General features: G+C 39.2%; 1 protein-coding gene across 1 annotated transcript; it reads right to left on the reverse strand.

Moving 5' to 3' along the window:
• Positions 1-458: 458 nt before the first annotated feature.
• On the reverse strand, positions 459-13,160 carry ttf2 (transcription termination factor, RNA polymerase II). Its single transcript, XM_061088811.1, has 23 exons — positions 13,100-13,160; positions 12,809-12,914; positions 11,441-11,527; positions 10,800-10,869; positions 9,932-10,699; positions 9,183-9,303; positions 8,607-8,789; positions 8,242-8,399; positions 7,869-7,950; positions 7,276-7,401; positions 7,008-7,158; positions 6,564-6,669; positions 6,234-6,418; positions 5,689-5,842; positions 5,333-5,424; positions 5,115-5,200; positions 4,455-4,588; positions 3,623-3,802; positions 3,327-3,385; positions 3,018-3,171; positions 2,721-2,803; positions 2,372-2,446; positions 459-1,835 (listed from the first exon to the last, which is right to left on the reverse strand). Exons 1-23 carry the CDS (start codon positions 13,125-13,127, stop codon positions 1,691-1,693), a joined length of 3,333 nt encoding a protein of 1,110 aa, XP_060944794.1. The 5' UTR covers positions 13,128-13,160; the 3' UTR covers positions 459-1,690.
• Between the last annotated feature and the right edge of the window lie 408 nt (positions 13,161-13,568).

The following is a 13,568-nucleotide window of genomic DNA, read 5'->3' on the forward strand; positions in this document are numbered from 1 at the left end:
ACCACAAAGGTCAATTTAGTTATACAAATCATTATCATTTTCTTTAATTATATTGAATAATATAAAACCTGATCTATAAATATAAGACAAAAGGCTGTCTGTTAAAACCAATAACATCAACAAATATCTCGCTTTTTTTGTTATTGCCTTTTGTTTGTTCTCTTACTAATAAAGAAGAAAATATCCTAAATTTATTAAAACGTGAGATAAAATTTTCAATAGAGAAAATCGTTTTACTCTAAATACAGATAGGAATTCATAGGTTTACAAGTCATTTTGACACATCACCATCTTTAAATGCCACTCTACTTTGAAGTTACTTTGGACGTTGGAAGTCAAAATTACGATGTTTAGTAAAGGCAGCATGGAGGTAGGGCTTCCCTCTGGATTGGCCGCAGCAAACGTTTGCGAGCGAGCAAAGCAAAGATGGTGGAGCAGCAAGAAGTCAAGGAGGAAACCTGGTGAAAACATTTAATGTTTATAGATGAATAAAAGTATAATGCAGGACTTGCTCTCATGCATGTTTTTCTGTTTGCACACAGAACACCACGCTCATATTCAGATATCAGGAAATCAATATTTATGACTTCTCTAATATACAATCAAGATTTATCTAACATTTTTAATTAATAAACCATTCGAATTCACAATGCAAATAACTTTGTTAGGCGCATACACACAAACTCACACATTCATCTCTATGACCTTATTTACAACATCACAATGTCCACGCAAAACACCATATGAAAATATACATAAACTCAATCAAGGGACAGATATGTGAAAGGACTGCTTCACTCTGATGAGTGAGCTGCCTGAAATCAAATGACCTTTTAACATAATAAAATAAACAGCAACTCACACACACGCACACACAGAAATATTACTACAGTATTGATCATACTAAATGTAGCATGGGACATAAATACAGGTAACAAATGCTGCACAGAATCATTCCAGACAAAAAGACAAGGAGAATAAGATTTGCTAACCTGTGTCTATGGCCTTTGAACACACATACAGACAATATGCAAATCTGTGGTTGTGTATAGAAGCTGTTAGAGGACTTTAGAATCCATATTTCAAATTGCATGTAAACAGTATTTGCAGATGTAGCAGTAGTGTTCAGAAATCAAAACAGCCGCATAGCAGCATCTGATAGAAGAAACTGTTTTTGTAACCAAGAAATTAGATAAGCATAATTTGCCATTTTATAAACACCTTCATGAAAAGTGAAAAGTCACCGATTATGCATTGGAACAGCATCTGGGAGGTTACATAGTATGAAGATGTTTCAGGACAAATTTAAGCCAAATGAAACAGTTTAAATAAATATAGTTAAATCCAAGCTTTAAAATTATAGTGTAATACCTACAGAAAACATTGAAATAAAATGGTAAGGCAAACTAAGCCCAATGAAGTTTTGTAAAGTAGGAATGAACACTGCTTTGAATCAAGCTGAGAGAGGTCAGACAATAACGATACAAAGAAATCTGACATTTAATAGTGTAAAATAAACTCACTAGTACTTTAGATTTAGGCAAATTATCACCTGAATTTTATTAGATTATTAAAGAAAAAAAAATTCGAATCTGATTTCTATCCTGAATTTTCGATAATGTGAACAGGAGTCCGCTGCGGTGGCTGCAGGTCTCACAGTGTGGAACGGCGTCCTCGGTTCTCTCATACCTCACACACCAAAAATGATTTTGAGATCAGCCAGGGAGAGTTTGGTGAACGTGCTTCCTGTTCCCGACAGCACGTTCTGGGCCAGCTCCTTCTTCTTCACCTGCAGAGTGGAAATCTTCTCCTCCACTGTATCTTCACACACAAACCTATCAAAAATACGAATTCACAAAAAAGTATTTTTTAGACAACAAAATAATAATTCAACAGATAAACCAAGTGTCAACCCACCGTGACGTAACCCATTGGTTTTCAAGCTGCCATTTTTAAAATCTTGAGTTTGGTATTTTGTCCAGTGCCGTCTGTGTTTATTTAAAACCACAAGTAACCCCCATAGGAAATAATTTGTCTGCTTATTTGAGATAATACAGGTTTCAGGCACTTCCACAATGGCTTCACTTAGGCACCAATCTGTGTGTCTGGTAATTTGTATTTACAGTCTAAGTAACAGGCCTGAGAAAATGATGATCAATGAGCATGTGGATTTGTTGTTCCACTCCTGTCTACCAATTTTGATTTGATCTTCATTTTATGCAACTTTTACTGTAAATTGTTGTTGTATTCCATTTTGTAATTTGCCTTAGTTTATGATTGTCTCAATACTGTCGTTTTTCAACATTAAAACATGATATCAAAATAAAAATTGGATCCAAACACACTGGAAGTACTACTTCTTTGTATTTACCTGTGGATGGTGACATCTTTTCTTTGTCCAACTCTATAGATCCGGTCACAGGCCTGATCCTCCAACGCTGGATTCCTGTTAGAGTATTCAGGGTTCAGAGGTTAACAACTCCATTGTAATAGTGAACACATAAAAGATATTCCATTTTTGTTTGAATGAAGATTCTCAGTCATCCAAGTCGTGGAATCAAACTGGTAAAACCCTCAACAACCTGCACGTTTATCATATTAATTCTCAGAATAGGTATTATTAATTATATCACACTTTTCAGGCACAATGTAAGAAAAGCAACGAATAGAGCAGCAGATTTCTTTACTTTTGGATTTGTGTGTGCAACTGTGTGTCTCACCAGTGCATGTCCATGAGGAAGAGGTGATTTCCTCCAATCAGGTTGAGGCCAACTCCTCCAGCACAAAGAGAAATTAGCATCACCTGTGGCAAAAAACCAGAAATATGAATCTATAGACAGATGGACGGACAGTGAAACTGAAACTGTTTAATCACAAATGAGAAAATCTACATAGTATTTTTGTAAACTGACTCATTACTTTTGAAAGCATTAGAAAATATAAAAAAACTAGATTTTTGTGTCATGTTTATAATTGTATTTACAAAAAAATAGTAGAGTTGTGAGACTGATATTCACCTGTGGTCCCTTAGGGTCTGTGTTGAATTCTTCCACCAGGTCCATGCGACGTTTAGGGGTGACAGACCCGTCGATGATGCCGTATCTCAAGCCCATCTGCTGCAGATGAACCTTTACGATGCTCAGCATACTGGTCCACTGGGACACGATGACACTAAACATGACAAGAGGGGAGAAGATACCATGTGGATTACAACTAAAGAGGTGGGATTCAATATAGACAGAAACGAGCAGGATACAATTCAATGAACACAGAGATTAAAGATATGACTGATAAGAGTCAGAGTTGATCTTGAGAGTTGTTCCTACCTTCTCTGATCAGCATCCTTCTGCCTGATTGCCTCGAGCTCAGAGACAATAGCAGCAATCTGGAAAATGGAGATTGAAGAACAAGTTAATTTGTAGTTACAGTAAAATTTGATTAAACAGCAGCGATACGGGAAAACAACCCAAGGTCTAAATGCTACTAAATTCAGGTTCCAGGTACTCGTGTATTTGAAAGAATAACACAGGCCATGCGTTTAAATAATCATTATTTTGACTTTCACACAGATCACATTCAGTGTGATAGTGTTGTGAGGTTGAGGAGCACAGCTGTCACCCACCTTGGTGCTCTCACTGGTGTCCTCAAACAGCTGCGAGGGGAAGTGGGTGCCATTAAGAGCCACGGTGTCTTTGGGGTCCGGGCCCGATGTTGAGGGGTTCGAGGAGAGGCACAGAGCGTTGAGCTGCTCCTCCAGAGACAAGACGATCCCGTCACCCTGCAGCTCCGCCGAGTCGAGAGTCTGAGCAGAGGGAGGGACAGAAAAAAGGAAAGAATTTCTTACACTTCCCATTAATCATAGATAAAGGGAACAAAACAAAAACAAACGCATTTTAAAAAGGACCACAGAAGCATTGTTAAATGAGTATTAACATCATTAAGACGACATTTGATGAGCAGCATGGGATCATGGGAGTGGTTTTCTTTAACACCGTTGCCAATGAAAATCTACCTGACTCAACTCAGGCGCAAATCATGTTCATAAAGGAGGTAATGAGTTTTATTCAAGTAACACAGCAAACGGTAATAAAGAATCGTAAGCCATAACGAGTGACCAACACAGAGGAAGGTAAAAACAACCAACTGGCTAACTGGCTAGCAGTGGGTTTTTCCTTCATACGATGTTTGCCCAAGAAGAGACGGACAAAACCCTGGTTTACCCGGATAGAACACAAATAAAAGGCAAAACAAAATGAAATGTCACTTTACCTTGACTAAAATTGAGGATATATCTGGTTTTGTTGGAAAAATTTTGAATAAGGTAACTAAACAGGCCAACAAAATAAATAACGTAGGTCTAGTCATTTTTAGACATTGCACTGAAGAATTTATACAAATGATACCTCTAAGACCCTGTTTGAAACCCTGGTGTGTTTGTGTGTATGGGCTCATACCTTCTTTAGGAGGGACAGATGACAGCAGCACTGTCGCAGGCGCAGCAGCAGGGACAGGATGTGGACGGTGCTGGACGCCTGCTTTGAGCTCGCCACAGCAGCTTCAGGCTGTGACATGCCAAACTCTTGGGCAACTGGAGAGAGAAACCCCACTTAGACTTGTAGTTTCGAAACACCACAGTTTCCGAGATTTGTTTTCAGCTCCAATGTAAAATTCTCATTTCTCCTTGTTTATTTTTTTTTCTGTATGATTATGTGCTGTGATAAGTAAAAACTCCTGACTACTAAAAATGCAGTTTCATGTGTATATTTGTAATAAATAACTCAGCCATAGAAAAATATTCTACAGTACATACTGCAAAATGTAAGCAGATTTTTACAAAGGCCAGCTTTGCCAAGAGAAGATGCACAGAATGGATTTTTGTTCATTATTTTTCTTTACTATAATAATCCTTCAAGAAACAGGAGATAGAAGACCCACAGACATTGGAGTGTGTTCAAAGCTGAACTTTGTACTGTACAGTTGTGATCCGATCACTCAGGACAGATGTCAATACCAGTTCTGAACAGCTCTTAATCACACATGTCACAAGTGCCAGTAATCATTACACACTCAGTCATTTCAGTTGAGGACTATAAAACAACCAGCAGATCTCTCACCTTTGTCAAAGGGATTAGAAGAGGGCATGTTCCCCTTTTTCACATCATTTCCTTCATGTCTCTTCAGGTAGTTCTGCAGAGTGGATCTAAAAAAAAATAGGAAAGATTTTAACATTCTAAAAAATGTTTAATGATTGATTCACAGCTTCCAACAAGATTTAATCTAATTCCTGTTACTTTTATAATGAATTAGAAATCAAGGCAAGTAGGTGTGTAACCTGGATTGGGCAAAGACCACATCATACACCGCCTTCTCATCCTTAGACAGTTTGAGTCGATGCACCTCGCAGGTCCGATCAGGAAGAGACACCTGAAACAATCATTATTCATGATTATTATTTATCATTGTCTTATTACTTACTATACCCTCTATCTTGTCTTAATCAAACTTTTACTGATTAATAGCGCCCCCTGCAGCCAGATATGGTGACTATTTCTGTTGGGCTCTGCAGGCAACAGCAATCAGACACTGACATTAAAACAAAAAACAATGTTGTGGACAATGAGCCAAGTCCAGTATATATAGTATAAAGAGAAGTCCAGTGTGTCTTTGTGTGTGTGTGTATGTGTCTACCAGGGGTTTTCCTTTGGAGTCCATCTGGTTTTTGGTTCTTCGGAGCAGCAAAGTCCTCGTCAGGATGTTCAGCCTCTCTCTGCCTCTGTTAGAGCCGTTGTCGACCTGAGCTTTCCAGAGTTTGTACTCGTCAAACGGAGCACAACGCAGAAACCTGAAGAAAGGACAGTGAATGAATACGGTCTCATTTTAATTCCCCATCTTGACCTCACTGGACCACAGCAACAATACCATTATGCTAGCAGTTCCAAAGAACCTCCAGGGTCATGAATAATGTCAGCACAACCAGTAATATGAGATGATTCTGCTCCTGTCCTTGTTGATTGTTCAATATCTAGGAGTCTCCCATAAAGATTGATTTTAAAGGATGTTGGGGCGAATATATAGCAACGCTTTGTGGCCTCCTTTCATTCATAAATTCTGAAAAAAATTTGAATCTAAACAAAGCAGTCTCGCAGAGAAGCGCACGTTTCCAACATGCAGACAAAGCATTTTGACTAAGAAGGTATTTTAAAAGCTCTGTGTTCTCTGTGTTTTCTTCTTACTTAAGCAGTGAGTACATGTCCAACAGGTTGTTCTGGATGGGTGTACCAGTGACTGCCCAGCGGGCGCCGGCCCTCAGCTGACACACCGCCATGGACGTCTGCACTTTAGGATTTTTGATGTTGTGGGCTTCATCAAGTATCATACGGGCCCAGGCCACTCGCAGAAGAGGAGACGAGTGCAGTGGCTGAGGAAAAATTACACAAGATGAAGTTTACATGTGTCTGAGGATTTAGTTTTATCAGCATTATTTTTATTATAATCGATACCAAAATGGATTTGAAGCTGGACAGCTGTAGTCAGAACTTTGGCTTTACATCATAATTACTCACCACTTCATCAGAATCCTTGGATGGTTTTTCTGCCTCCTCCTTCTGGACTGAAATCTCCTTAGAGACCAAACCGTATGTGGTCACCACCACATCGTAGTCTGCCAGCCTGAGGAGATGGACAGAGAACACGGAACTCAGTTTGACTGTGTGTGGTTCAAATATCTTTTGAACCTGAAGGATGTATCCTGATTGGTGCATTGGCTGTGCACGTCGGCAGAAGTAATCTGCGTGGGGGTAGTATGTGACCTTCAGGGACTTTCACAAAAATGTAGTTTGCTTCCATTAAAATAATGTGTACCATGTTATTGTTCTCAGAATAGATTTTTGTTGTGTCCTTCAGTTGCGAAATTTTAATTCATAATTGACAGGCACAATGCTAAAGAACTGTCAAAGAGGAAAATGTATGCAACTGCAAATGTGGTGTGTGTGTGTGTGATCCCTCACACTTTGGCACTTCTCTCTCTGTTGGGCCCGTGGTACAGACACACACTGAGCCTGCCCGTCTTCACATGTCTCTCAATCTCCTTCTTCCAGTGGTGAATCAAAGAGGCAGGGCAGATGATCAGAGTTCCTTTAGAAACCACAAGACTGGAGTCTGGATGATGAACAAATGCAAAAAAATAATTATAAGAGGTGTTACTTAATTTAAATAATACACATATACAATTAATGTTGCCTATTTTATCAGAGCAAATGAAAGAGTTTTTGTTACCAGTTTTGGAGATCCATTTCTCCAGTTTCTTCTCTTCCTTCTTTGCTTCTTCCTCTTTTGCCTTGATCTTTTTGGCAAGTATGAGAGAAATCATGGTCAGGGTTTTTCCGAGACCCATGTCATCCGCTGATTCCAAAAAGGGGGAGCAAGAAAAACAAAGGGAGGAAATGATCAGAAATGAATAATTCAACTGCTTGATAAAGTGGACAAAGCACTTTGGTGATACATTGTCTTTGTTGTGACCCTCACATCAAACACACCTCACTGACCTACTGCCACAGAAACATGTCATCTCTTTCTCAGAAGGGAAAAGGAACAAGTAACACCAACTTCAACTATTATTCCATCTCTGTCCCACAGTTTTCACCATGATGTGGTAACAGTCATCATTTTAACCTCTTCAATAAAAACTGGAATGGTACTTGGTAGAGTGAGGCCAAACATTATCAGGACCAATGAATTATTCTCTGCAAAACTGGTTAAAATGTAAAAATGTAAAATATAATAAAGTAAAAAACCGCTTTGTGCATATCAGTGTCAAAATGTAATGATATCTCTATGGTAAAGAAAATAATATTAAATGTTGAGCATACCCAGTATTCCTCCACAGGGATTCTGGCCTTCTCTCCAGAGCAGCCAGGCCAAAGCTCTCCTCTGATGAGCCAGGAGCGACACCTGAACAGCCAATCACAAGCGACAATGTTATTAGAGTAATAGAAAGGACCAATCATAAAACGATTTATATATTACCAATGAAGTATTTTCATAATTACAAATACAGTATGGACAAAAGTATGTGGACAATGTTGCTGTAAGAGCCTCGACTCTTCTTTCCACCAGATTTTGAAACAAAAAGGTATGTAGACAGGGGTGATGCATCATTCCCTGATATCTAATTCGTAGTATTAGATAATCTATGTGAAGCACTGGTTAAAAACCAGACTGCAGCCCAGGGGATAGCAGTACCTTGATGCCCTTTGGGTCTGGGACTTCAGCCTCAGCGTCGGGGCAGGATTCCATGGATTTGTGGAGGTGGTCGATGGCCTCGCTGGTGGCGTTTTTCACTACCAGCATACGGTCATTGGTCATCCTGCCACCATAAAAGGCCTGAGCCTGCGGGTTAGCTGGCAAAAAGAAGGAGCGAGGATTAGGGTATTTGTAGGAATGGTCAAGAACAAATAGAAATGACTTTACATAAATGCAGAGGAAAATAGTACAGATACAACACAAAGGTGAAAATGAGAGCTGCAACAATTCGGATTCAAATTCAGATTCTTGGCTTCAAAAGTTATTAACTGATATTTCTCAACAAAAACTCTTGATCAGCCTACCTCCATAAGTCTGGGTGTAGCCCTGGCTCAGCTGGAGCCCCAGGGAACTGCTGGAGGCTTGGTGCTGAGAGAGACCTGGAGCCGGAGGGGCAGGGAGAAGGATGCTGCCCCCCTGTCGACTGAATGGGTTGAACTGACTGCTACCTGGTCTAACATCACTGCTGCGATGTTCACCCTCGGTGTCTGGGAGAAAGGGGATCATGGCAGGTACCATGATAGTATCCACAATTTAAAGTAAACTGCTTTCCACACTGTGAGGAGGATATAAGTTGTTTCTGCATAGCTTATTTTACATGTACTTCTGCATGTAAAAGACAGTGCATACACATCATTGTTAATTCATACTGATAATATATTGATCTGAAATTTTCAAATTTCATTCTTTCAAATCTTTTTGAATTGAATCATGATTTTGTTTAACTGTATATTTAAAAACAGGTTTTGATGCCTTTTTAAGTCCTGATTACTGACTAACAACAACCTGATTAATTAAGAGCTGAGGTGAGAGGCTGAGTGAAATAATGTGTGATTAAAACGTGCTGTAACAGTGGAATGGGGGAAAATCTTCTGAGTTACCTGGGTGAGAAGCAGCAGTGAGGCGCAGAGACTCCAATGTTTCCTCCAGCTCTTTGACCTGAGTCTTCAACCTCTCCCCTTTATCTGGCAGAGCCGCCACATTCACCACAGACAGAGTGGCCTTGTCAGGCGGGAAAAAGGGGATAGGACAGACAGACAAGACACATAAATATGAATACACAGGACATTAAAAAGGTAAACCTGTCGAAGTCATTTAAGTGTAAAAAGTTCAGTTGCAGTTGTGGTCTGCAAAACTAAATATATCGTTGTTTTAACTAGTTAATGTAAATAACTATCACATTTTAAACATTTAATATTCTGAGATTTCTGTCTTTATTATCATTTAAATAATAATAACGATTATAATAATACAAATATTCTCCATGTAGATGCTATAGTGACGATCCTCAGTTTCCATCCACAGGCCTGTGGCAGATTTGTTCTAAAGCCCAACTGAAACATCGGCATGGTTGATATTATCAGTGAATTTTAGCTCTTCCCGAATAAAACAAATTTGAATAGCAAGAATTAAAAAAAAAAAAAAAATCCATTGAAGAAATATTTTAGGTGTGTGTGAGGTAAACATCTTGATAATAATTGTTTATAATAATATTAACCAAAGGCTTAGAAATACAGTACTGTTCCTTCTCTAATTTGTACAATAGAGTTGCTAATGCACAACATTTATAGCTTTCAATGTCAGACCAAATACAACTAATCAAGTGTTCCTCAGATGGTCCTTCACTCACCTTTTTCTGTTGAAGCTGAGCAGTGAGCTGCCTGTGCATCTCTTTGGGGTCTTCCTGGTGACCTTTGGCCTTAGATGCTGGCTGAAACCCTGAGAAGCTGGTCAGGGTTTTCTGTACAGCAGAGACCGGAGTGGGAGGTTTCACTGATACCAACACTACATCAGCGTCATCGGACTGTGTCAGTTGGTTATTCGTGGGGGTACTGGTGTAAGAAGAGTCTCTGCTGCTGGGTGGAGATTTAGAAGTGCTCTCTTTCACCACTGAGTCAGATTGTTTCACCACATCTGTAGTTGCTTGCAGCGGCAAGTCTTTGGCAGTATCCTGTGAGGTTTTATTTGTTTTCTCAGGAGGAAAAGCAGTGACCCTGGAGGTGGAAATAGTATTTTCCCTTTTACTCTGGATCTTATCCGTCATATGTTCCACATCATTAGCTTTTGGACCGTTTCTCTCCTCATCTGAAACTCTTTTCTTTATCTTCATGCCTGGTGGAAGCGGTTTACTTTGGTAGGTATCAGGGGAATCCATCTTCTTTCTCTCCTCTTCTTTCACTAGTGCCCCAACACTCTCCACACTTTCTTTCTGATAACTTTCTCTTCCTTCAACCTTGTGATTTGCCTTGCTGTCTGTCTCATCTCTTTCTTTCTCCCTCCCTCTCCACTCTGAGTCCTTGTCCGTCTTGGAAACGGCCTTGAAGGGATTTCGGACAGGTGGCAGACAGGAGGGGTGGAGTTGCATGTCAGATAGAGGGCTTCTCTTTTCTTTGTCTGGCTGCAAAGATGGAACACAACAGAAAAAGATAAAAGGTTTTTAAGTCAGAGTATATGAATAAGAATGTGGATAGTGAAATCTGTGACAGGTGCTGTCTTACCACAGTCCAAGGAACACTTCCACACCACCTCTGGCCTGCTTTTTTACCTATAACACACCGATAGAATAACCTGGAAAAAAACAGAATGAACGTAAAACTCAAAGATCCTATCTGACCAACAGACCTCTCCGTGTTCAAAATTGTCTTGAAGGTGATTTCCTCCGCCAAGGGGCTTATTTTTTCAACCATGTCCGTTTGGATGTTTGCAAACAAGATTACGCAACAACAACTGGTTGGATTACGACAATACTTGATGGAAGGATACGGTGTAAGTCAGCTAAGGACATTTTCAATTTTGGTGCTGATCCGGATCAGAAGGCAGATTCAATATATTCTTTTTTTTCCTTCCTAAAATTGTGAGATATGGTGTTTTTCAACAGTTTCATTGATTTGTCAAAGATCAGGCAGGTTCAGATGACTGAAATGTATGACTGGGTGCAGTTTGCTGCAGATCCAAATAGAAAGTGCATTTAAATATGGATTCATAAAGGGTTGTAGGGCCTTGGCGGAGGAATGCACTCTACCGTTTACCATTCAGGTTGATGTTGCTTTATCGCTCATGCCTAATTGCAAGAACTAGCATAATTAATAACCGACATGACTAATGTTATGACCATAACACTGACCACCTGCACACACACCTGTGGCTCTGCTGCTGCTGACTATAGGTGAGCGCTTGGAGCTCCACCATTGAATCTTCATGCTGGAGGCAGTGGGATGGCGAGATGCTGGGGGGGGAATGGAAATAATAATGCAGATCAAAAACCTCAACTTGAATCTGTGTGAACATTTTGTTTTCCTAATCTCAAAAGTAGAAGAATTTGCCAAATGGCTTATTTATCATGCCATGAAATAACTAGAGAGCTTTAACCTAAACAACGCTATGACCCAGTGTTTATAAATATCAGTGTGTCCCAAAAGAATAAGACATTTGAGTCAGGCAAAAAAATAGAGAATGCTAGCAATCTAATAAGGGGTCCCATATTTAGATAGAGGACGGTGGTCCCATTTAACTCTATTTTAACTTTTGACACACTTAAAAGGTTCAGTGCGTAGAATGTAGTGACATTTTGTCCAGTCTGGGCTACAGAAAAATACAACCACTCCTGATGTTATTATAACGTATTTAAATATAAAAGGATCATTCTGGGGCAAAGGAAATACAATTCAGATTACACACACTATTGAAAACATTGCTAAGATTATTTTATATACAATGTCTGCCAATAGATCCCATTCACCTATCCTACACACTGAACCTTTAATTATCCCGGAGTCATCTTGACAAAGGAAGTCGTAGTTGTCAGTTATGTGGTGGGTTCAGCTCATTGTCTTTTCACAGACCACCCTGGACATCTTCTCTGAATCCTTCTCTCAGTGTTAAGGGGTGACAGAGGAAACATGTCCCCTCGGGGGTGAAGTGAATACCTGGCAACCTGACTGAAGTCACAGCCGTCCTTATCAACGCAGACGTAGAAGCTTTGTGTTTATAGTGTTTATAAATATCAATGTGTCCCAAAATAATAAGAAAAAAAAATAGAGAATGCTAACAATCTAATAAGGGGTCCCATATTTACGTAGAGGATGGTGGTCCCATTTAACTCTATTTTGAACTACTAAACTTTTGAAACACTTAAAAGGTTCAGTGTGTAGAATGTAGTGACATTTTGTCCAGTCTGGGCTACAGAAAATACAAACACTCCCGATGTTAATATAAAGTATTTAAATATAAAGGGCTCTTTCTGGGGCAAAGGAAATACAACTCAGATTAAACACACTATTGAAAACATTGCTAAGATTATTTTATATACAATGTCTGCCAATAGATCCCATTCACCTAAATACTACACACTGGACCTTTAATTATCCCTGAGTCATCTTGACATAGGAAGTCGTAGTTGTCAGTTCTGTGGTGGGTTCAGCTCATTGTCTTTTACAGACCACCCTGGACATCTTCTCTGAATCCTTCTCTCAGTGTTAAGGGGTGACAGACGAAATGAAGTGAATACCTGGCCACCTGACTGAAGTCACAGCCTTCCTTATCAACGCAGACGTAGAAGCTTTTTCCTTTTCTCGGTCCTTCTTTCACGCCGGTTTTTAACATACACAAACCACCTGGATAAGGATAAAGAGGAGAATCATATAAATTAGCCAGCAAGAGGTTCTATTGAGCTAAAGGTACATGAACGTGTGTTATCGGGGGATAAAACGTAGTTACGACTTCCGGAAATTCCACATAAATAGCTATCCTTCTTCTGCTTAGCGTTAGTAAAAACTGACATTGACTTATTGAGACTTACCGTGAACATTACACGGGATCTTTTCCATTTTCCGGACACGTTCAGTTTCAGTTTCAGCTGCTCAAATGTGAGATTCAGTTTTTTCGTATCGACCAATCACATTCGTGAGAAAGCACATCCGGGCTGTACAAGGAAAAATAAAGGGTAACTTCAAAATCAAAAACGTGCTTACTTCAACTGTGAAGATCACTATACAATATAACACATTACGATATAACATAGATGTTTATAAATGAAACAAAGATTTAAATAAAATAAAGCCTAAAGCTACCATAAATGTTTTTTCCGCCCAATCACTTTTATTGTGAAATGTTTTAAAGAACCGTTGTTGAACCGGATATGATTCAAATATTTTTTTCCACGAAACGTTATTGGATAATAAAAAATAAAAATAGAAGATAAAAATAGTAATACTTATAATAGATTAGATAAAGTGGGTCTCGTGTTGTTGTTGTGTATAGGAAAACAA

This window comes from Limanda limanda, chromosome 16 (assembly GCF_963576545.1).
Source record: "Limanda limanda chromosome 16, fLimLim1.1, whole genome shotgun sequence".
In the NCBI taxonomy this organism is placed as follows: domain Eukaryota; kingdom Metazoa; phylum Chordata; class Actinopteri; order Pleuronectiformes; family Pleuronectidae; genus Limanda; species Limanda limanda.

Bases quoted from the DNA above. Each gene is read 5' to 3' on its own strand.
- ttf2 (XM_061088811.1), bottom strand. From the start codon at position 13,127: ATGGAAAAGATCCCGTGTAATGTTCACG. The intron at 12,915-13,099 runs GTAAGTCTCAAT...ATCCTTATCCAG, and splicing joins GATCCCGTGTAATGTTCACG to GTGGTTTGTGTATGTTAAAA. The intron at 4,589-5,114 runs GTGAGAGATCTG...TTCTCTCTCCAG, and splicing joins TTCTAATCCCTTTGACAAAG to TTGCCCAAGAGTTTGGCATG.